The following is a 25595-nucleotide window of genomic DNA, read 5'->3' on the forward strand; positions in this document are numbered from 1 at the left end:
GTGATCAAGATTATTTTGAATTTAATCTATCAAAAAACCTACCCTTATCCTAACGTCCCTAGCAATGATGCTTTAAAAAGGAAACGGAGCAAATCTGTCGAACATAGAATTAAGCACGTTTCCGCTTATTTCTGCTTTCAAACGCGACACACAGAAGCATGAGTAATCGTGTGGTTTAAATAGGGGGAAATGAGACAACTTGTAATCGCCCAATCCGTGCTAAGCCTCCTATTACATAACGCCCCGTCAACTGCCTTGGGCTTGAAGTACTTTACGTGACATGTTTCCTCAGGAGATTTGCCAGACTTAACCGCGGCGTCACTCGAGGTGTGAAAAATGTTTGCGAGTCAATGGGTGGAAAAATATCTCAGAAATCCCAGAAGTTCAACCGGGTTAGCGTTAAAGAGTGGCGGCCGGCGCAAATTTCTTAAATCTCAGCGTCGCGAGCCGCCAGCACACCTGCGCCAGTTGCAAGCAAACCCGACTACTGGCTACAACCCGAGATCCCCGGCACGAAAAAAGCGACCGCGCGACGCCCCCTGGCGGCGAACCGTGAAAACATCCGGCAAGGAATTCGAGAGATCGCGTCTGACGAAGCATAGACGGCCTTTTTTGGATAATCTGCGCGACTGAGTCAAGGAAAAAGCTCGGAAGTCGCCTATCGGAAGCGCACCGGGTTCGAGATCACTTCAAATTCAAGACGCCGTGCCGCGCGCGTCACAGACAGCGGAGAGCCGATCGAACCAAATTTAACTCCAGGCTGGGAGCGGCTAATGGCGGCGTCTGGCCGAAGGCGCCGACGGACAGTTGGGCACGTTCCTGCGGCGGCCTAAGTCGCGTTTGCTTTGGCGCGCCTACCGTTGCTTTTCGTCACCTCGTTGACGCGAGGGCGAGTTTGTTTTGGGGGCCTTGCCCCACGCTTTTACTATTCTTATGATTATGTTATAGGTGTTGTACTGCTGATCATACGGGGGGCTAGGTCTATAGCTGCCTGTGCCGCCAGGTTAGTCTTGTAATATTGAGTACCTTGGGGGAAAGGCATCCGCAAAAGACGCCCGGTATGATTTAAGTAAAGTACCTTAGTTGGTCGTCATTTTCATATTCTATTTCGCAAATACAATACCCCAAAACAAATATTGAGAGTTTAGGAGAATTAGTTGACCTCTATTATAAGCTAAGTGTGTTTTCGACAGTCCACACCAAATTAAAAACAATTTATATGCATCGGTTGTTTCGGAGACAACAGAATTGCTGTAAAATTTCTGTAAGTATATGATAATTAAATGATAGCTTTTTAACAGGACCTCCAAATATTTTTCTAGTTTTTGGAATTAAAAAAATGCATTTTTGAGATTGTAATAACCTCACATAATTTACCAGTCAGTTTTCAACTACTGACAAAAAGTGCTTATAGTTACTATACCTGGACACACGCTCTTTTAAATCTTTTCGAGGATTTCTTTTTTTAGTTAAACATTTTCTGTGTATTTTTAGACATTTCAAAGATGCTGGGTATCGTGTACGGAGGTCCCATTTTAGGAGATGATTCTGTACACCGTTAAACAGGTTATTTTTGAACTTGTTCAACCTACATTTACCCAACCCGGGTTGAATGAGTTTACACAAACTCTCCTTGTGAAAAGTAGTTGACCCAGCTCACGGGCCACAGCCCCCAGAGTAATTCCATTACTACAGGCCATACAGTTGTGGGAGAATTAGCAAAGGGGGGAAGTTGCGGGCTATTCGGGTATTTATGTCCTTGTAAGTTTGCGTAACCCTTGCACAAAAGCTTTTCTTCGACACAGTTGAGTAAAACACCGCACCCGACTTGCGTGCCATTCTTACCGGCCGTTCTCAAAGTCATTATATTTTACTGCTTTTACGCGGAACGTCTTTCCGTCGTTTTCTTGGCATGACGAAGTTCGTTATCAACCGATCTGCGACAAAACTGGGTTCGGTACCACAGACGACAAAAACAACCTGTCGTGAAGCCTAATACGGCGCTGTAGGGGTGTTTTTTTCCTATTTGCCCCGGGGTTACTTTGGGACATTCGTCCTTTTAAAGTGCTCCGAATGACGAGGTCCCACCTCATCCTTTTTGTGCAGAGTTATGAGGTAAGCCTGCATAAAATAAATTTGGCCAACTTTGTTATTCATTTCCTCTGTGTATGTTTCATGCTGGTTTTCGCTGGAAAGCGGTTGTAGGAGTTCTGTGGCGGGAAGTTTTTCAAGTTGCAATCTTTAATTCATCATGTAAATTTTATACCAGGGCGTATAGCCGCGTCTTTTGTAAAAAAACGACGTGGTAAAAGTGAACGTAAACGCAAAAATACTGCAAAAAATTGTAAATCATTAGCGACCAACGATGCAAAGATTGTGTACAATCAGGTGAACCTATATTGTTTCCTGACCCAATCAAGTCAGTTATCTCGTTAACTGTATGTCGCAAATAAAATTGGATTAAATATGCTATGGTTTGTTAATAAACTATTATATGGGAGAGCCGCTGTGGACTGTATCCGACTCAGTAATCATTTCGGTCCTTGGTATGCTACATTACCTGATGCGAAAAGCACGTGAACTCCTAATGCAAGACGCGCCCTTTCGCGGAAAGTTCTATTTTTATCAGTAATTGTGAAACCAAACCCGAGCCGCGTTGGACATCGAGGGAAATAACGACAACTTGCGTTTGTGCTTATCAATCACGTAAGTGGACCGACAGCTCGGCCATGGTAACATTCCCGCGAAAGTGACCGACAATTTCGTTCCGAGCGTGCCCGAAATTCCATGTATTTAAACGGGGAGACTCTCTGCATGGAACGGAACATTCTGACCTTCAGGTGCCCAGAAATCTAACATTATTCAAAAATTAAACTCGTATTTTTAAGTTTTGATTTACGTCGTGGTCTAAGTTTGACTAAGCCACTAAGAACAATCCAAGCTGTGGTTTCGTGACAAACTGTAAAGGTGCCGGTGGGGTGGGTATATATTGGAGTACTGCACCCTACCAATAACAAAATATAAAGTTGTGATTTTTTCTCAAAAGAGTAGAGGTCCTACAGCCCATAAATATTGGACATAGTGCCGTTTTTTTTGACAAAAAACAGACCAAGATATCATTTTTAGTCGATAAACTAAACAGAAATGATGGTGTAAACGCCGGTCTAAAACAGCAAATTTGTTAGCTTCAAAATTGACAAAATTGTAAGCAGCGTTAAAAATAAGAGACCATTTGCTATTAAACATATTTTTGGCGAACTTAGCCTACTACTTAAGCTTCCGTTCCATGATAAGTTTAGTGTTCCAAAGCGCTTTACTCAACTTAAAAATCAATTTACCAGGAGCGTCCGTCGACCGAAAGTATATCTTCATCTCCAGCGCAATGGGCCTTTCGAGGAATTACCGATCGTGTAGTAGAAAAAAAACAACGAAACGCTAAATCTAACGGCCCGGTCGTCGGTCGAAATGAATCGCAATTTCGAGTATTGCATTACACCGAAGATCGCGTGTTCTCGCCTCGTTTGGTGTGGGGGGTGATTACTGGGGGGAGTTTAGCGTGCCGCGCGAGCAAAAGCCATTACCAGGCGTTGAAATTGGAGCTAGAACGCAGTGAAACTGATATACGTAGATTCGTACGGTTGTTTTGCTGAGCTGTTAAACGTGCGAATGAGAGAATTCCGGGCATGCTGATTTGCGTTGCGTGACGCTGGTATTGGATGAAGGTAAACGCCCACTCTCGTTAAGGTTGTTTTTGCTAGTGACTTTTTAAACATGGGGACATTGGACAATGTTGGATGATCTTTGTGGAAAAAGCATGTTTCAGTTTGATTTATAAGTCAGTTCAGCAGATTAATGGCCTTAAGTCATGACTCTATACAGGAACTTTATACAGGAACAAGGCTATGGCGAGTTTAACCAAAGTAATCACACATAAGACGAGTTGTCGGCAAATTCGTTATGCGGAAAACGAAAGAAGAATTATTATGTTTCTGATAAATTTTTGTTATTAAAATTGTACATTTGCCATTACATAAATCGGTTAATAACAAAAAAAAAATCATGGCAATGTCGATATTTTAAACATAATTCTCATTCTGGTACGAAAAATAATCCGCCTAAACGTTTACCTTAACCAACATATTATACACAAGTTTAACGAGTATTGAAAGAACTATAGTCTTTCGGTTAAAAAAGATACACCATCGCTTGATTTATGAAAACACTTAGTAAACAAAAGCGTTACGTCATAAACTACATATGTCATTTTCATAGAAATTTATTTGGAGACGCACAAACAAAGGCGTCTTCGTTACGACATAAACACATGCACGGCGTTTGGGGGAGGGGGACAATCGCAATTACGACACGGACAAAAATATAAAAGAAACAACAACAAAAAACAACCGTAGAAACGCGGAGAAGTGATTGCATGATTTTGCGGCGCACGACGTCACAAAAGCGTTGATTATTACGTCACAAGGCGGGCGCGGTGATTTCATCACTTTATTAATCGAACGTAAAATAAAAAGTGTGGTCTGGAAGTTAAGGCAAGATTTTAAACGACGTGAAAAAACACGACAGAAAACTCGTCGCCAAATTAAGCGACACACTCTTTTGTACAAAGTCGTTTAAATCAAGTGTAACGGCGTTTTTAGTTACGATATGTTTCATATCACAAAGTATAGTGCACGATTACCAAAACAATCTCGTCAAAGTACAGAAAAATTTCATTAGATAACTCGCAAATCGGTAATACTGTGGGCGAAATTTGAACTGCACAAATATTAGAAAAAAATACGCGTTTTAGTTTAATTTCGTGGAGTAAGAAAACGCAAAAGAATAAACCACACGAGTATTTTTACTTCTCCAGAAGATTCAAGCCGATTGAGGCGTGGTTAATATATAAAAAAAATGTATTGTGTTAATAGTTTAAATTGGGTTAAAACTCCGAGGTAGGCGTTCTTAGCTATTTTGGAAAGCTTTGCTGAAAATGTTCTCTGTATGATAAAAAAGGCAGTAAAAGACTTACAGGTCTAAGTATTTCTATTTGAATCGAGGTCTCATAAAAAGAGGTCCAAAAGGGAATAGAAAGCCAGCAAAAAGCACAAATGGAAAGATAAACTTTTTAGTTCAGTTTTTTTTTTTAATTCTTGACAAAAAAAAATGGTGTTTGCGGTGCGCGAAAATGCAAAAGCCTCGACAGAAGGGGACTGGACGACATTTGAGCGTCGAAAAACACAGAACGGAAAGTAAAAAGGACAAAAGAGCGCGGCGCGTGCAGATTCGGCATTTCGTTAGGAAGTCGGGCTGTAAGATTTCGTGTATTTTGTATTGCGAAAGATCGGCAGATAGATAGACACGTAAAAAAGAGTAATGGCACGATTTCGGACTGGTTTTCCCGAAGAGGAATATGGAAGTTTCACAACAGGTGTTAGTTCAACTACTTACAGATATGAAAAAGTACCATACACAAGTTTGCTACATAACAAGATACAGAATTAAATTGTACGAATTGAAGCACAAGTAACGCGAATATGACGCGGTAAGTTTCCTGCACCAAGACAGCTGTAGTCTAGAATGAAAGTTGAACTGTCAGTCGGGCTAATACTGGGTCACCAAAAACGTAATTGGCAGTCGGCGTAAAAAAAGACGATGTCGTACTCGCTTTGAATTTTCTTGCACCGCAGAAAAAATATTTGTTTAAAACTGTTTTATGATGAAAGGTATAGTTGAAAGATAGTGTTTTTTTTTACTTTGAAATTTTGAAAGATTTTTTTTATTTTGAAAGTTTGAAAGATCATTGTTTGTGGGGCATTGAATCTCCTCGCGTTGCTCATGGAGAAGCTGCGATATAATGTTGTTGGTCAACACTTTTTTTGACGGCAGCTGAACGTACTTTAGTTTATGCCCAGATTCCCTCGCCATCGTCCTAGACACGTCAATTAAAAAAAGACTTTGCGTTAGATTCTGCAATTCGTTATATTTACAAAAAAATCAGTAAAAATAGCAACACAGCCTTTTAACCAAGGCTGCCAAGTCGATTGAATTTCTAGAGCCGGGACTCTGGACTCGAGTAAGACCACCCGAGTCCCGAGTGCATCGTGCACCGTACGACATTTTAAAACTGATATAGCCGCAAACTGAAACTGATATAGCCGCCAACTGCAAATTGTAAAGGTTGAATAGCATATGGTGGAATATTTTACCACTTAGAGTGGGTGGATAAAATTACATAACACCTCATGAGTGGTTTCCTCAATATCCACCTTATCTAAGTTACGTAAATGGCTGAAATACAGACTGTAAAGTCGCAGTTGTAGTCAAACTAGGGATTTGTTAGTTGGACTCGGGCTCAGTTTTTGTCCGGAGTCAGACTCGGGAGTCGAACTCGCATTATTTTCATCCGACCCGCAGCGCTGCTTTTAACAATGATGGAAATTTGATTCCAGGTGGATGAAAAGCAATTTTTAGCCGCTTTTAATAAAAATAAAATGGGAAAAATGATAGTGAATTGATTTATTGTAAACTTTTAAATAAAAACTTATTTCACGAATGGATCTTTTGGGGGAAAGAATGGGAAGGAAGAATAAAACACAAATTTAAAAAGTTTTATTTTTAAAGTGATAAACAAACAACCACAATATTTGACACCAAAACAACATTTCCAGCCATTTCGTCGTCCGCTTTCGACTGAACAAAATACCAGTAAAGACCGCAGCGGTCCAGTCCTTAAAATAACTCCACAGAACAAAAATAACAAGAATCAAAGTCGGTCGAACGAAAACAAGGGCTTGACTTCGGCGAAGTCGCGTTCTAATTAGCAGGATCAAAGCCACGGGCGCGGGTTCAAATACAGATCGTACCACCAGTGGCAAGGCAAAGTGGCAAAGGCCAGCGGCTGGAAATTTTGCCCAGCTGACAAGGCCACCGTGGAATGGCTGTGGTGTTGGTAACCTAGTTGGGCTCGGTTAATTGGCAGTTTCAAGAGCGTTATCGTACAAGACCCTGGATTCGTGCCACGTATTTAGTCGGTAGTAAAAGGGTTTCTGCCTACAAGGCAACGTAATTGTCTTGTGGAATCGCTCTCTTTGCGTGAAGCTATTCGGGGACTGATCGCGCGATGAAAATAGTCGTTTCGGATGAGGTAATTGACTCGATAATTCGCGATAATGGCGCGTTGCCGAAATACAGAGTGATTAATTGTATGAGAAAGGAAATCTGTGGAATGCGCCGAACATAGGACAATTTGCAAGCATTCGCTATGTTTGTCGCATTTTGCTATTGTTTTGAAAAAAAATATACTAAAAACGTGCGACATTGGTAGAAAAATCTCACTATATTTGTCGCATTTTGCTATTGTTTTGAAAAAAAAATATTAAAAACGTGCGACATTGGTAGAAAAATATCATTATATTTGTCGCAGTTTGCTATTGTTTTGAAAAAAAAAAGTAAAAACGTGCGACATTGGTAGAAAACGTCACAAAATTAGATATTTTAACTCGAATTTTTGTTATATTGCATTCCGATCAAGAACCACACGCTCTAAAAACATTTCAAGCAATCTGAGCCCATTCAAACCAAAGGAAGAAATAACTGACCAAGGAACTTATTACAGTAAGAGCACCTAACTATATACGTGCTGAAATTATATTTTCAATTAACTCATTTTACGTGCAAAGTTGATCACTTTTCAACTAATTAATTCTATTTTAATTAGGCTTTTATGGACCCCTAAAAGGTAGTTCACGTGCCCCAAGGGGTTTATGGACCCCAGTTTAAGAACCCCTGTTCTAACTGATAGCAGCCCTGATGAGGGTTCTCCTTGCACAAAACATGCAAATTTCTCACCTCTCCATTGGCCGGTCTATACCGAGGCTTGCCGTTGCCTTGTCGTGCCTGGGCTTGTTGTTGTTGTTGAGTCTGCTGCCTTCCACCAACCGAGTTACTTTGTTGCTGCTGCAGTTGTTGGTCGTCGTTTATCGTGTCTTGCATCAGCTTCAAGCGGTTCTGCGTCTGAAACAACAGTAATAACGAAGTCTATTCGTTGAATTGAATTCCCTATTTTTGTCTGAGCCAGCTTGTGTCGAAAGCTTCACGCGACTTTCGTTCAAATAGTCAATAGAGAACAAACAATTGTAATTAAAAATCTTGGCTTTGTTAATCGGTGTAGTTCTGTGCTAAGCTAAAATATGCCTGCATAGAATCGACCATTTTCCCCTAATCGACCAAGTTTTGGTCAGTTAGGTAACTGCTTAAATTTCTAAGCATCAATTCAATCCATTTTTATGTTTTGTTTTACGAAAAACAATTCTATTTTTTTAAAGCATGAAGATTATAATAGAAATAAACAACTGTGACTGGTTTTGCAAAGGAATAACACTTTTTTGTCAAAAAGGACGGAAAAATTTGTAGCCCCAATAGAAAACACACAACAAAGCAAAACGTATGGCAATGACACACACAAAAACTTTTCCAGACAAACACTGCCACCCCGTGGCGAGACAAATACCTCTCACCATTGAAATTCGATCGTGTATTTTTAGACGCCAAACCAAAACAAGTTTTCGAAAAAGAATTCAAACGGCAACAAAAAATTCGAAAGCCGTTATTTCGTCGCACGGCGAAACAATGGACCATTGTTCGCCTAAGCAAACGCGTGGTTTGAAAACGATCGGCGTTTTAGTGGATTCAAGTGCAGTGACCAGGTCTTAACCTGGGCAGAGCGCATTGGGACAGACGCGCCGTTTCGAAGGTGGTCTTTAGGCGGGCGCGAAAGGCGGCCATTAGTTTGTTTGCGCTGCAATCCACAAAACCGTAATTGCCAGGAATTTCGAGGGCGGCGAGTTCGAAAGGTGAAAATGCAGCCGGGCACTTGAGAGGCGTTGCAGCTTACAAGAGCCTTTAAGAAGAAACAGCAGGTTGCACAAAAGTTCATTGCGCTGTTATATATACAATTTTTTCTCCATACATTAAACAATTCAGGGTTGCCATAGAATTGTATGAAAAAATTACCCGACATTCAACTATACTTTTCAAAGAAAATTTGTCGGTTTATAAGACCTAAAATGTGATCGCTTTACACTTTTATTTGAATATAATTCGGAACAGACACAACTCGAAAAATAACAGAACAGACACAACTTGAAAAATGGCTTTTCGTGTGTTTTTTACACTTTGGTTGCCGACTCGAACTTACATGCTGTATAAAGCGTACAGTCTGTTTTCTTCTTGACCTAACATCACAGTTTTCAGTACAAATAAAATTTTGCCAAAAGTGAAAACAACAAAATGTTGCCAAATTTACCAAAACGGTTGAAATTACAACCAACAAAAAATACGAAAGGTAAGCCCAACAAACACTGAAGTGCCCCCAAATCGTTTTTTCGGCCGTTTTAAAAACCAAGCCACAGCAGACGCGAGATTTCGCACACGCTCTTCGAGAATGTCCATATTTCGACATGGCGTCGCAGATTAATTACGGTAGCTATTCTTTCTGCTGGCAAATCCCGAAATTGCACGGCTGGCCACCACCGGCGCGTAGGCTAATCCCCACGCACCGCCAAGCACAGAATTCGGCCAAATGCGCACCTCAATTGTCCGACATGAACGCTAATTGCCGCTTGCCTTAGCGTGCCAAAAAGCAGACGACAGTGCATATCCGAAAACCGCCGCCGCCGACCGAAGATCGAGAAAAGGAATTTCCTCTTGGCCGCTAACAAAGGACCCGGCTACGTAAATATGGAATTATCGACACCTGCCACAATGGCCGAGCACTTGGACCTGTGAGACGCTTTGGCGGATTTCAAGGCTCGGCGTGTCGCTATAGAGGCCGGTACCTGTTGACACTGGACAGCCGCAATTATTTGTGTTTGCGACGTCGTTTTGATTTTGTCGACGCGACAGGCGTCTGTGATTCATGGAGGTTACGCGAGTTTTTTTATACGCCAAAGAATTTACGCGATTGCAGAAAGCGCGCTAAGATTTTGGCGTTTTTTTGCTGTACGGCGGATAACTTTTGTAAATCATAGAGGCCTTGGTGCCAAGAAGAGACTTGAATACACCAGGAGAGGAGCCACGATCGGTCAACAAGAACACCCCTGAATAAATATATGGACCCTTTTCAGACACAAATTGAAGACCCTGTTTAACTCACGGTAACTTTGATAAAAAAGGTTCTATTAACGACCAGGTATAGAACCGTGGTTCTCAAAATTGGTTTGTAAGAAAGTTAAGGTGCCCACCCAACTTCTTTCAAGTTAATTGCATATAATTTTTTTGGAGAAAGCACACCCGTATTATCGATTCGCAGTAGTTAATGTTCAGGTAGTTTTTGATTTCCCTTTTAATAAAATGTATTCCTTGGTTATTTTAATAAGGCAAAAGGAGACCGCTAGGTTAAAAAAGTTTGAAAAGAATAATAAAACGTCACCTAAAATACAAACTTTGTTAAAAAAAATCGTAAAACATAGCAGAACGAGACAGAAAAAAAAAAATCATTGAGCTATAGGAAGAATGTAGTCACCCGAACTCCCTGTAAGTTATTTCCTTGATTTACAAAAATATTTTATTTAGCAACGTAGACCGAACGTCGGCAATTTTTACCAACCTAGACCAACCGTCAGCGATTTTGGGGGGCTGCTAATAGACCCAGGTGCGAAAAGAGGCCGCGTTTCGACGCCGCCATCTTGCCAAGCAAAATGGCCTGGCAACAACGCCAAGTCTTGTGTGGTTTTCGCAGCTGTGAAAGGCAAGTGAGTTCAGGTTGTGGTACTCCAAAAACACTTAAACCCTTCGCGGAATAGCGTGTTTCTATATACGACCAGACACACTCGATGCAAAAATGCAGGAAAATAGTTCAGAAAAATGGAAAACAAAGGACCCCAATGCATCGGCTGGCGCTAAAAGCGCTCAGGTCGCAAAGTTTGCCGGGGCCTTGCGTTGTTGCGCGGCTGTTAGAGGCACGGGAACGGATTTTTGCGGCTGCCGGATAATTGCGGGTCGCTGCCGGCGCGACAAGTTGAAGAGGTCGGGCTCGCCGTCGCAGGAAGCGAGCACTTAATGCGCTTTAACGCCATCGCGGCCGCGGAATGCGGAAAGGGGATTTTTTTCCGATGAGTAATTGTTTGTGGTAAGCGCCGTTAGCGTTTTTTTTATAAAGGTTTCAAGTGTGGGGCTCTGTAGACTTGCACCATGAAAATCCTGGAAACAAATGCCCTGTAAGGGATACTGCGGTATTTTAAAATATAGCCTACTTCTTAAACTACACAGCAGATAATTAGCAGTTGATACCTAAATAAAAAAGTACCGAAAATTTTATATTTCTGTAAAGAAACCTAATTAATCGTGTCAAAATGATTTTTGTTGCGACTGTTTAGAAGTATGTTTTTGTATTAGGTGGTAGGTTTAGAAATATTATGACGTCCTTGCCCTTTTTTTCTATAGAGTAACCTATAAGACTTAGTCAAGGTAAACGGGAAAATAAACAGTAAGATCCACAAAGAAACGATGCCCAAAGGTGACAAAAAAAGTCAAGGGCCACACATATTCATAACATCACGCAAAAGCAATTGTGGCCAATCAAACCACCGCAGAAATCCGATGTCAAAGACCCAGTTAACTTTACCCAAAGTCGCGCCAATTGGAAACGTGACAAAACGCCATTCGGTTTCGGAAAGAACCGCGCAAAATGGCTGACCGCGAGGCGGCACTTTTCACAACTACAGCCTTACAAACAAGTGCTGCATTTTCGGCCTTACACAAAAGTTTATGCGGCAAAGTTCAGCAAACGGCTCGGTGCCAGTCGCCGTCAGAAACCGCATCTGCTAACCTCGAAGCGACCTCGTCGAATTGCCGCTTGCCGCGCCGCAATTTTTTAGGCGTTTTGCCGCGCGCGTAATGGCACGTTTTTTTCGAAGGGCAATTAGCGCCGATGAAAGCCGCCGCTTGCTTTTGCGGCGTGGCGTGGTTTTCTTTGCACTTTTGCGCAACGCCGAATTGCAGCGGCGAACGAACGCTTAGTGCAGGGATTCGTAAACTGGGGTCCTTGGATCCCCTTTAGGTAGGTGGACTAGTTTATGAGGTAGACACATCTAAAATGTTAGTTTATTATTTAAAAACGTTATATATTCTGTAAATAAAAATATGTGATTTAAAAACAAAACGCTTTGTCGCCTTCTAAGGTTTCCTTGTCTACATGTTTTATGGGGTAATTTTTTATAATAAAAAAGCATGCTGACCGTCGTACACTTAAACAAAATGTTTATGGGTCCGCGCTTAAATAGTCCAGTCCCTGGCTTCTGTGGTTTTGCTTGAAACAAGTATAGCAGTGGTTGGATCGCAACCTTTCCTAAAACTTTTACATGTGGTCCACTGACAAGTTTTTTAAGGTCCAATATAAAATGAAGGACAATCGACAGAACAAAAAAGGTATTTTGAAAGTAACAATTTACTTCCCAAGTCAGTGCAGGATTGACGATTTTTGTATTTCCAAGTGAATGGGAGTTAATATGATTTTAAACCAAGTAGTTAAGAAAAAACAAAGAAATAGTATTTATCTAATAAAATGTGTGACATTTTGTCTTCAAGACGGCCCTGAAAAATTCAGTTTAACAAAATAGATTAAAGCTAGAAATTCCGTGAAAAGCGGTGTCGTGCTGTCGAAATTTTTGAAAAGAAGGCGGAAAAATGCATAACATTGAGCCAAAACAATTAATTTATATGCGAATTACGCAACGGGTTTCGAAATTGCAAAAAAAATCGCCAAACCAATTTATTTCCATGCGGTTTACGCATCACAATTCACAAGAGATAATCTAGATTCGAGAGTGGCATTTACCAGCAAAATACACGTTTGAAACAGAAGCATTCTGGTAATAAGCTGTTTGGAGAGAGAATGACAAGAAACGTCCGAGGATAAACGGCCGGACGCTGTCAAAACAACTGGCCTATTGGTTACACAATAAAGCCAGCTCGTAAAGCAATTTGCGCTCGAAATTGCCGGTCAGCCGATGTTTGACCTTGAGTCGCGAGTGTCAAGGTCGCGCGTCCATTGTGCTCGCGCGGAAACGAAAGCGGCGTTCACACGCGCTGGAGTTTGTGACGTAACAATAGCCCGGCTCGCGTATCCGGGAACGCGGAAAGTAATAACCAGCGTGTCCAGCGACGCTATGGTTTTCGCGCCTTTTACGGCGACGTTTGACGAAATACAGCGAATTAAAGCGTTTTGGGAGAACCGGCGACAACGTGCTGGTCATTATGCGCGTCTAGAATATTTTGCCAAAGCCAGAATCTTCTTTGAAAAGTACACCGAAAGCCATCGCAGACTCACCGAATCTGTTGATCTATGATGCAAGCAGAGCAGACTAGAAAAACAACTAGCCTGCAGCGAGGTTCGAACTCACGACCTCCGGTCAAGCCGGAACCGTCGCTCTACCAACTGAGCTAGGCTCAGAAGGGAACGAGTCGAGAAACAACCATACGCCAATGCTTGCTCAATCTGTTAGTACAAGCAACCTCATTGAAGGGGATCCACAGTACCATATCATTTATTCAATGAAACATTCACACATATGTGTGTTAATAGCTCTTAGCTAGTCTGCTCTGCTTGCCTCATAGATCAACAGATTCGGTGAGTCTGCGATGGCTTTCGGTGTACTAATTATACGTAAGCCGAAGTCGTTGGTCAAAAAGCAGCCCCGAAGGGCCAGATCTCAGCTATTAACACACATATGGGTGAATGTTTCTTCTTGGAAAAAGGCGATATTTGTTGTGCGCTTTTTATGTATCTTTAATTGGATTCGAATTTTTAGATAGAACCGTCTCCTGAATTAATTTTATTGTAACATGTTGTTTTATTAAACCTTCAGCTATATTCTACAAAAAAAAATCGTAAAATTCGTATAGCCGGTTGAACGTCACAAAAAAGCGAAACTTTTCCATAGGTCTTGCGTGACAAAAATATTTGAGAACCAGTGTGCTATAGTACCTGAACGTTTACCCTTTCACGATATGAAAGCTTATCATTGTAGACCAGGGGTTCTAAAACTGGGATTCATGGACCCCTTGGGGGTACATCATTTAGTTTTAGGGGGTACATGAAAGCTTATTTGAAATACTAATAAATATTTTAAAGTAATCAAATTGCAAAGAAAATAGTGTAATAAAAGTAAAACTTGATGAAATGTATGTTTAGAGTTCATTGCGCTTTGACATTTTTTTGGATCGAAAGAAGCAGATTTTTGTCTATTTTCTTTGTGACAACAATTTATGAAGTTATCTATAAAAATCCTTGCCTGTACTGGTCCACGCGAAGCAAAAATATTTTTTAGGGGTATTCCGTGAAATAAATATAAGAATCCCTGTTGTAGCCGATTACCTGTTGCTTGAGCTGCTGCACCAGCTTGTCCTTCTCCCTCCTGAGAAGACAAACCTCCTCTGCGTTCTTGCTCTTGCGCGACTGCGAGAGCTCCAGGAGGGCGATGTTGGCGTCTTTCTCGCTAATGGCAGCCAGAAGAGCCTCCTGCCTGGAAAAGCGGGAAAGGGAATGGATTTCGGAAGGAGGAACATACAATAGCGATTCATTTTGTTTTTTAATTTTAATCATCCAAATTTTATTTAGTTAATAACAGCCAAAAAATTTTACCTTTAGATTATTATCAATAATGTTTAATCGGTAGCTTTTTGCCGCGCTTGATAAAATCTGACTCAACATTGCCTGCAAACTCATATTATTTATCCCAGTCAAGTACCGGTGTGGGATGATGCCTGATTCTTAATTTCGTTTGTAGGCCGCGTGTTCTATTATATATGACTCGGTGAAATGTAGATTGTAAAATTGTACATATACACCCACATTAGTTATGACCGATAATACGGGATCGCAGCCGATACCCGATGCTAAGTGGCTACCCGATAAAACATACACCCATAATGTGGGTTAGGGATGCCCGATACTTCCCACTTTATTCCGATGCAGATGCCCGATATTTTGACGTAAAGTATCGAGTTCCAATCCGATACCAAATGACGTCACAATTATGCAAGCATAAAAATAATAATTATTGAAACGTTCAAAGGTATTTTTTCAGGTTGTTTGACCAACCTTTGCTTTGGTTTCCCCAGTTGTTAATCTACTACTTTAAAACAAATTTACCTTCTAAGTTAGAAATGAGTGCGTTGGATTGCAAATTATAGCTGAAATACCTATATTAATTTGGTACCGGTACCGATTCGATACCCTAGTATCGGACGAGTACCGATTCTACCACTTGGCATCGGATTTCGACTCCCATTCGATGCTGTCATACATCCCTAATGTGGGTATATGTACATTTTACCGAGTCATATACTGTGCGGCTGCGGCAGACGAACGAAATTAAGAACAGTTAGGCATCATACCACAGCTGTTCTTGGATGGGTAAACAATAAGAATTTGCAGATAAGATAAGGCAGATTTTTTTTAAAAACTACCGATTAAATATTGCTGATAGTAATCCAAAGGTTAAATTTTGGGGCTGTAATCAACTAAGTCAATTTTGGATGATTAAATTGGAAAAACAAATGAATCGCTAAGGTCTCAACTGTAATGTTTGAAGTAAATCACAACTTTTAGAATACATTTTATTAAATTTAATTTTTTGAAAATAAATTGGTGCGCTCACGCGTTAACGTGAAATTTTACGACATTTTGATTGGACAATTTCTCTATCTTATGCAGCGGTTAAGGTGATGTCAAATATGAAAGATTCAGTTCAGCACTTTCTCGGACAAATATTTTGAGGTAGAAATTATTGACATCATTCATTTTTCAAGATAAATTTAGATTTAATTGAAATTTAGCCAAATCAATTTATATGAAGAATTGGCAATCGAGCTTCTCTCTTTCAACAATGTACGGCAAAAAATCTGATCTAGCTAAATAGGTAAAACTTGCGAGCATTCCTACTTGACATCCAGCGCATCTTCCATCTGCTTTCTCCTTTCAATCCTCATCTGCTGGATGTGGCGATCCTTCTCGTGGAGTGCTGCCTCGGAGCGCGTGAGGCTGCTCCCGGTCTGCGCGAGGATCGACCTCGTCTTCTCGAATTCCGCAACCAGCTCCTCGAGCTGGAGGAAGAGGTGGAAAAAACATGAATGAAACACCAGATGGCGCAATGGTGTTTGGGAAACGAACGCCATTTTGTATCATGGTTAAAACCACATGACGTAATTGGGATATGACGTGCAACTAAAAAAAAATACAAGAAAAGAAGACGAAAAAAGAACAGGAGACTATTAACCTTTTTCACACACATAATATATTGCACTAAAATTTTATATAATGAATAAAATGATCTAAATTCAACTGAACATTGTGTTGTTATGACAACTTTTTTTTGTATAGGCACACAAATCACCGATGTATAAAAATACATATCATTTTTCTCTTAACGTGATATCTCATTAATTTTTATTCATGATAAAAGCTGTACAGAGAGGCTTTATTACATTTATTCTTCAGGTGTTAAAATGCGCAAATGGAAGTTAACGTAGACTTTTTACGAAGTGGAAGCGAAGCAGGACACGGAGTCGGTTTATAAGCCTTAATCGTTTAATGATACGTAAGCCTTAATCGTTTAATGATACGTAAGCCTTAATCGTTTAATGATACGTAAGCCTTAATCGTTGGTCAAAAAGCAGCTTCAGAGGGGCTAGATAACAGTTGTTAACACACATATGTGTGTGCATGTTTCATTGAATAGATTTTGCAACAATTTTAGACAAGAAAACATGGCAAGCAGCCAACCTGTTTTTCGAGCACGTGTCTCGAGCTCTCTTCTTCCTTGAGGAGCCGATCCTTATCTTCGGTCATCCGGACACTTTCCCGGAGCGCCTCCGAGAGCTGCATCATCCCTGTCTCCTTTTCTTTAAGCTGGGTCTGAAGAGGAGTGGAAAAAGTTGAGGAGCGGGTTGGTTAAAAGCTTTATTTCAGAAACGTAATTTTGTTGACAGTGGTTAAAATTACTATACTAAAACACTATAATGTGTTTCGAGCTGAAATTTTGCTGTATCATTTCGTTTCTGACCTCACATTACGGCAGAAACGATTGCTTTAGCATTTGTCGAAAAGCAATTTTTGACTTTTATATTTGCCCTTTGTAAGTATTGACTATTTAACGGATTTCGTGTTTATTGTTCCTTACTTGACATTTAGTACAGGCGATAGATACGTGTTGCTAATATATTTTCGAATCGCATAATTTAATTGTAAGAATATTGTGTTAGTTAACAACCATCGTTACGAATTAACACATACATTCTGTACTCACAGTTTCCAAACAGGCAAGGTGGCGCAAAAAAAGAATATGAGTAAGCGAGGAAATTATTTAAATATTTTCGATCACACTAAACTAACAGGAGAAGCAAGATAGACGTCTACTGTAATGTCCATACTAAGCATTTTTTTAAAGAAAAAAATAGCTCCTTGGTAGTTAAACATTAATTACGCACCAAAGCAGCTTGCCAGGTGGAAATCGTTATAGCGTAAAATACAAAACTTTCTGGAAATCGGAGCGGTACCGATGCTAACCAAGCAAGCAATGAGTTCTGAAACTATATTGTTAAATCGGTTTATACCCGATATTGGAAATCCCTAATTAAAGTACAGGTAGCTGATTTCAAGAAGCGACCATACGCCGTTAAGTAAGAACTATGGACATTTCGCTCTAAACTGTAGAATTATACAACTGAAAAAATCCCTTTATCCCAGAATGTTGGCATCGTCTCACCAGGAGATTTGCGAGGTCCTTATCTTGAGCGGCTCCCTTCTTTCTCACTTCTTCCAACATCTGCGTGTTGAGCGACTTGATCTGTCCGCTCTGTTCGCGGTTTTGCCTGCAAAGTCGACAAACAAGCAGAGGTTACACGTCGTTTTACTGTCGTTAACAGTTTTCAGGTTGATTCAGCAGGAACCTTTAGTCTGCGACACCTTTTTATTTATAATAACATTTTCGCGACCCTTAGACAATACTAAACAGAACCTTTTTGGTTGTTGACTAATTGTTAAGGTAATGTGCAACCAAGTTGGAAATAACGTTCTGCACTAGTTTTTAAAGCTGCTCGGCTTAAGTCGGAAAATGGACATTCACGTAGATGTAACATTTGTGTAAAATGTTTCATCACGTCTGTCGTACAAAAATTTCGTATGTGAACTAATGGTGCAAAGTCAAATTTTTTGAGAATGAAATTACGTCATATTTGTACGATGCCTAAACGCAACGTATGTTGAGATGTATGACGGTGATACTAATCAACTAAATATACGAAAAACGTAAGAGTAAAGTTATATGATCGACCTAACTTTTTCTGCAATTCCACTACAGGACAATCTTTCTAAACGCAAAAATATAAAATTGCCAATTCAGTATAAATCCAGACAAAACTTCAATCTCCCTCTTCACAAAAACAAGGGTTTCCAACCGTATGATACGTCACTTACTTTTCGAGGGTGTTGATACGCACATCTTTTCCGTGCTTTTCGTTTTCCGTCTCCTTGAGGATTTCCAGCAGTCGATCGAGTTCGCCCTGACCCCGAGTAACCTTAAAATCACATAAAAGCGTTTCAGGTCAGTAGGCTTTGTGACGCATATAGACTAGAGGTTATACGAGGTCAAAAAGAAATTCTTACAGCGTTACGAAACGATAGTGATTCATGTTTCACAATTAGGCCACTCGGTCTATTTTTAAACCAAGGTTATTGAGTGTTTTTAATTATAAGGTTATTAGGTGATTTTAAACTTTTTAATGGAAAAAAATGAAGATTGTTTTTTTTTGGAAAGTGAAGCAAGATTGCCCGACAATAATTATCTTACTAAATTTTAAAGCAACTTAATCTATAGCTTTATACCAACAAATATCTAATAGAACCTTATTAAAATGCCACTATCAAATTTTCGAGCCCAAAACAATAATGCGCCAAATTACAGCAATACATAATTTTACAGTTAGTCGGTGATATATTATTTTATATCAATTTCCACGAACCTCAGTCGACTTTTCTTCGAGCATTTTCTCGAGCACCTCAATTTTCTCTTTGCTCTCTTCCTTGACTTTCGCCAGCGCGTTCGACTGTTGCGTCTGCATGACGTCACAGTGTTAGAAATATGCAAATCTGTATGACGTCACGAGTATGCAAATATGCAACGTGTTTTCAGTAGAGGACATTTTATAAAGTGTTAAAAGCTACTAGCATAACTAAGCGGTTACTTTGCATGGGCGTCTAATTTACGGCAAATTGCGAAAAAAGACTGGGATGACGTATGCATGACGTAAGCATACGTGAAACCTGATACTTTAAAATGGAAAGCATCATTAGTATTTGGCAAGCGTTTTACAAAGTTAGCAAGTTATGCATTGCCTAAAGTGGATACCGTTCTTCACAGGTCAATATTTTGGGGAAAAACTTTATTTTTTCCTGAAACCAGCAAGGCGCTTTTTAAAACATTCATAATATACACCCGTGCGTATTTCTTTGCAAACACGTAGGGATTTCGGCTCAGTAAATAAACAGGTTAACGAACAATTAACTCAAATAGCATTTGCACCCCAAACAATTACCTTAAATAGAATTTGGCACCAAGATATTGCTTTTTAAACGCTGCATTCTTCAGGCATTTTGCAGAATTAATTATCATCACCAAACCAACGATTTGTCACCGCATGATCAAACAAAATCAAATCAGCTTTGTGATTTTGTTTCAGCAAACATATTTACCGATTATTTTGTAAAATAAAGTAAAAAAAAACAAAAAACGACTGAAATGCCTTTGTTTTATTATCGAAAAAAAGTATTAAATCAATCAAAGAAAAAAAGCTTTCTATTTGCGCTAAATAATTAATTAAAGAGAATAAAATAATAAGCATAAAACAGAGCTTTTTAGTAAATGCATAATTTATAAGTAAGATTTTAGCTGAAAATAAAAATCAATTTTAGTTGCAAAAGCAAGCATGCAAAAGTAAGTCTAAAATTAATCTTTTTTCGTGCGAATCGTGATCTTACTTGTTCCAAATCGTGGTCTTCGACACTCTGTTCATAAAGAACTACAAGTTACGTTACACTATCCGTTTAGTTTTCCGGCAAGGATACTTTTACGCCGATTGAAAAACCGGTAATAGCAATAGCAGCAACTTTATTTATTGAAAATGTCCGTTACAATTCACATGGAATGAAATAAGTACAGTAGCTATAATCTTGGACAGCTCCAACTGAAAAAGCAGTATAGCTATAAAAAATGAAAAAAGTATTGGGTTGAGATGAGTCAATTTGGATTTGAAATAGAAACGATTTAATCTTAGTAAAAACGGATAACACTAATTAATTTAAACAAAGATAAAATATCAGTAAATTTTAGGTATAATTAAAGTAATTCATAGAAAAATAATATCTGAGTTTTTTTTAATTATAAACATGTAAGGGGAGACTGTGGGAAAAATTGTCCTACTTTAACCTGTATTTGCAAATGATAGCTGATTTCTCGATATATAAGAAAATGCCAGCATAGAAAACTGAGCGAAGAAAAAAAGTCGGTTCCAGCTTGGACTTCTAAGCTTAAATATAAAACTTGTCAACTGTTTACAGGCAGGGTAATTAGTGGCACTATATAAAGACAAGTTGTACTAAATTCTCGACAAACTTTCACACAATCGTTCTTCTTCAGGTCAAAGTTGAAATGACAACAAAGTGAAATGACTACTTAGAAATGACTGCAAAGTAGAAATGACTACAAAGTAGAAATGGCTACTTATAAATGAGTACAAAGCAGAAATTACTACTTTGACCTGATGATGCTCGGTTGTGAGAAAGCTTGTAATGATTTCAATACAATTTGCCTTTAAATAGTGCCACCTGATTACCCTATTTAGAATTAAACAAATACAGCCATTTACTAATTGTTTACAGACACCGACTATATAGTAACATGCGAAGTGAATCAGCGACCTTTTTAAGTTGTGCCTCGAAGCGCGCAATCTCCTCGCTCTTCTGCTGGAGCGAGATCTCCATCTGTTTGATCCTCGAGTCCTTCTTCAGGATGGAGGATGCCAGGGAGGAGGCGTGCTCCTGGACATCGCTCATCGCGCTCTGGGAGGAGGAAGAGGATGGTTATGAAGAGATGGAAAAAGAACGCGGCTTGAGTTTGGGAGGAAAATGCCGGCTGTTGTGGCTTCATGATTTAATTTGGGAGTTTTGAAAATGGTAATTTTTTGTCTTATATTTGTCCGTGAAAATACCGCAAATAATACAAATTAAAAATATTGTTTTTCTGATATTCTTTTTTATCAGAAAATGGTTTTAAAAAAGTTAAAACTAACTTGTTTTAAAAAAAATTTACTCTGTAGATGACGACTGGAAACAACTTTTACCAATCGTTATCAGTGCTGTGGCTAACAATAAACATGCGTATAGCCTTTCAAAAAGGTTTAAGAATTATAAAAATAGAGTTTACAAAAAAATTTGGTTTTATAAAAAGGTAAAGCTTCGCAGTGGTTTCAAAAGTAACGAAAAAAACAGGCTGTAGGAACAAAATGTTAGCGCTTTGCTCATAAAACGCAGCTCAGCAAAGCGGTCCTGAAAACGGCGTAAAAATTTGAAACAGAGGGCATAAATCGATGTAAAAGACGTCAGCGAACGAGAAACGACCATAAAAATAGTATAAACAAGGCACGAAAAGCGGGGTAAATAGGCGACGCGGTCGCTTTTATAGCTTCTACCGCGTGACTGACGCAGCTATATAGAACAGGACGTTTTTAAGAACAACATCAACACCGGGCACCTCTTTATCCGTAAGGTCGCGCTGAAGGGTCTCGAGTCGTTTCTCCAGCGTTCGCTTTGCCTTCTTCAGTTCTTCGATCTCGACCGAGTTTTTCTCTGTGCTGGATTCCTGCGACGACTGCAGCCGCTCGATTATCTTGTCCTGTTAATATGGGGATACAGGAAGGGTTATTAGAGCGTTGAAGCGAGAGGGAGAATTGATCGTTAAAGGTTTAACTAATCAATTTGCGTTAAGCAGAGATGAAGTGTGACAATTCGAGCTAATTCTTTAGCAGGGATTTGGTTGTAAGGTTTGGAATCGGGAAACTCATTCTGCCAGCTTATAGTTAGCAGAGTGACTTGAAATTCACTTCAGCTTTAAGTCATTTCCATATAAAAAAACAGGATGACAAATCGTTTAACTGAGTTTAAAATTCTGGGTAAACCCGAGTGAAACCCAGGATCAGACATTCACGGACTGTATATTTCACCTACACTGACATCGTCATTTTCTTTAAGTAAAGTAAAATAATATACATCGCAGCAAAGTAATAATAAGCTTGATACTGAAAGCTGGCCAGATTAGGTAAAAGGTTTTAATTTAAGTAACGTTTTGTTGATGGACGGGGTGTGCTGTATAGCGTCACTAGGTTTATTGCTCGTTAAATTTGCATTTTTTTTATATTGCATTTTGCGTATACTTGTTCATGTTTATTCGGCATGGCTTGTGCAGAATATAAAGCATAACAAATTAAACGGCAAATTTAAGACTTAAAAAACATTGAGCATGTTAAGACCTACTTTTTCGGTTAGAGCTTCCTCCATGGTTGAAAGCGCCGAGTCGCTGGTGGAGGAATCCCGCTGGAGGGCGCTCATGCGCTCGTTGCTTGCCTCGATCTGACGTTCCTTCTGACGCACGACCTCAGCAAGGCTCTCGATCTAAACACAGTTTATAAAGTCGACATAAAGTACGCCGAAATGAGAAAGCACAAAAAATATTATATTAAAAGCAAACAGCAGTCCATAAAGACTGGCCAATTGTTGTGACCAGCCAATAGAAATTGTACTCCAAACAGGCGTTTTGTATTGTTTTGTTTTCCGAAGAGCAGCCGAAAATTGTTGACCATTCGAAAGCAAATTTAGCAGTTAAAATATTTTAATGTTCTCGTTTTGCAAACACCCAAGAAAATCCTGGAAAGTAGAGGGAATTTATAGGCATACACAGATTTAGAATAAACCCAAAATTTTAAGGTTTATCTAATCAACAAAAAATTGCCAATGTTTAGAAAATTTGATACTGTAAGGTAGACATGTGAACTACTCATAGAGAGAGGTCCATGCAAAAGTTTGTTCAAGCGGGTCTGCGTTATTAAATGCTCCATCTTGTGTCCAACTACGTTATTTTCTGTCATGCAAACGAGCTGTAGATGCCAGTTGCAAAAACGCATAGTAATTAAAATAAGTTCATAGTAGTTCATATGTCCCCTTTTGTTGTACTGATGTTAAGTCAACCATAATTCCTTTTTTCCGAGACCTAAAATTTTTCCTTAACACTATCTGACATCGTATGTATAGTTGTTTAACTTTAACACAAAATAAATTTGATAGGTTAACGTAATACTTTTTATTTATTTTTTTTTAACTTTAACACAAAATAAATTTAAGTCGTTTACCTAATATTTTTTTTATTTTTTTAAACTTTAACACAATGGTTTACCTAATATTTATTTTTTTATTTTTGTAAAACTTTTCAAGTGTTCACCTTCTTGTGCAAGACCGCCACTTTTCGGTCCTTGACGTCGAGCGTGTCGCGGAGGTGTGAGAGCTCCGATCCGCTGCTGCTCCGTTCCTCCTGCATCCTGGAGAGGTGCTCCTGCTTCTGGTCGATCACCTGCTGCTTCTCGTCGAGTCGGGATCGCAGGGAGTCCACCTGGAGCAGGAGGGATGATGAAGAGTTAAGAAAAGGAGGTTCAGGAAGAATAAGATCAGTGTTTCTTCACCTTTTTAGCGCTCGTACCCTTTAAGCCAGTGTTTCTTAATCAGGTGAATGGTTCACCCCAGGGTGAATACAATTTTTGCAGGGGTGAACAAACCAAAAGGGGTGAATAAGGGTAAGTCATTTGTGCTGTTATATACAGACGAGATAGTTTTTTATTATCATGAGACAAGGGTGAATGAAATCTGGAGTGTTGAATCTATGCATTAAATACAGTCTTTTTCAAGTTCAACAATATTTACAACACACCAAAAATCAGTCAATTTACCAATGGCTTAATGGCTTTTTGTTGCTGTTTTTCGTAAATTACGCATTCTGCACAAATATGCCTAATAAGCGCATAATTTTACACTGCATGGCGTAACCCCTACTTTGGTGCTTCGTACCACCAAGGGTACACGTACCACTGGTTAAGAACCCCTGGATAAAAACTATAGTTTTTTAACCAGAAATCAGATCTTTTCGACAATTTTATTCAATCTTCATTGCCCGCACTGGTAATCGAAACGTTGGCACTTTAATAAAATTTTGCCGGAAGAGCAGTTTTACGATTGAAACAATGCCTGGCAGCAACAGCATATTCATGGAAATCAGATGTCACTGTTTATTTTTTATTTTTGTAAAATGTAGGATAATTAAGAAATTATTAGGTTTAAAAAGTGTGCCGCAAGTTATTTTTTATGTTATCTTAGTATGCAGCAAGCTAAAAAGGCTCAAGAACCACTGGTGTACTCTGGTTGTATTATTGGTGATACTCAAACAACATAGGTTTAAATAATTTCATCCACCGTCCAATGCCATTTTGTTTATATTCCTTCACACAGATAGAGTCTTTCCTAGAATTTTTAGGGAGCAAACATAGCTATTAAGCAGCACTAAAACCTTTTAATCTTTGGTAAAAGCCGTATTTGTCTAATTTCAAATCTGGAAATCAGGTGTCACTATTTAACGACAACTTGTTTAACAATTTTGACAGACTTTCGCACAATTGTGCTTCAGCAGGTCAAACTAGCTTACTTTTCTTAGATTGTCTTTATCTTGGGGATCTTTATCGGTGTGAAGGAATTTAAATTAATAGAAACAAAGTGGCAAAGTAAGTTGAATGAAACTATCAGTATCAATACATTAAACCTTTTTGTTAAAATATCACCAATAATACAACGAGTGTAGATCAGTAGTTCCCGAGAGATTTAAACTTGCGACATACTAATATACAATAAAAATAACTCCCGGCACACATTTTAACCCATAAAAAAGATTATCCTACACTAAAAAAATTATCCTGGTTTTCCAACATTTTGAGGTAACAATAATAATATTATTATTAATAATAAGTGAGGTAATATTAATAACCAAACAAAAAGGACAGGAACAAATTGATAACGATTTTAACAACACAACAAAAAACATATCATTCGTTATCAGACGCTGATGGTGGCACTTTTTAATACACAAAATTACGGTTTTCATGACTGTAGCTTTTTGCCGAAAAAGAATATATCCTTATACGGGATAACAGTAATACACCCGAGCTTAACGCTTAATGGTCCTTTGTTAGATTACTTTTAAGACACCCACAAAATCTAAGGGTTGGTCTCAGAAAACAAGACTGTCTTGACGTGCCACGCCCACGCGCACACACCCCCATTGTGCAAAAGTGCTGAAACATGATGACGTGCTATGTTACACTGTTCGACCACAATCGTGCATTGGGTCACCCAAACTGAAAGAACAAGCGCATGTCGGTCCGTTTCGATTAAACACGTTTTGTCGTATTGTAGACGAAGTTTGTGCATTGTGACGAAAAAGAATGAA

At 39.2% G+C, this 25595-nt stretch overlaps 1 protein-coding gene across 1 annotated transcript in view; it reads right to left on the bottom strand.

Moving 5' to 3' along the window:
• Positions 1 to 5142: 5142 nt before the first annotated feature.
• LOC146164763 (ERC protein 2-like) overlaps positions 5143 to 25595 on the bottom strand; it is a 54981-nt gene continuing 34528 nt past the window's right edge. Inside the window, exons 12-23 of the mRNA XM_083380816.1 lie at positions 23547 to 23714; positions 22586 to 22723; positions 21807 to 21947; positions 20957 to 21115; positions 19021 to 19122; positions 18476 to 18576; positions 17766 to 17871; positions 16784 to 16915; positions 15944 to 16104; positions 14375 to 14522; positions 7849 to 8013; positions 5143 to 5929 (exon numbers count right to left, since the gene is read on the bottom strand). Of these exons, the coding sequence (XP_083236942.1) occupies positions 5903 to 5929; positions 7849 to 8013; positions 14375 to 14522; positions 15944 to 16104; positions 16784 to 16915; positions 17766 to 17871; positions 18476 to 18576; positions 19021 to 19122; positions 20957 to 21115; positions 21807 to 21947; positions 22586 to 22723; positions 23547 to 23714 (1548 nt within the window). The 3' untranslated portion in view covers positions 5143 to 5902. The remainder of the gene's footprint in view (positions 5930 to 7848; positions 8014 to 14374; positions 14523 to 15943; positions 16105 to 16783; positions 16916 to 17765; positions 17872 to 18475; positions 18577 to 19020; positions 19123 to 20956; positions 21116 to 21806; positions 21948 to 22585; positions 22724 to 23546; positions 23715 to 25595) is intronic.

The sequence above is a fragment of the Ascidiella aspersa genome, chromosome 2 (assembly GCF_963924565.1).
Source record: "Ascidiella aspersa chromosome 2, kaAscAspe10.2, whole genome shotgun sequence".
In the NCBI taxonomy this organism is placed as follows: Eukaryota; Metazoa; Chordata; class Ascidiacea; order Phlebobranchia; family Ascidiidae; genus Ascidiella; species Ascidiella aspersa.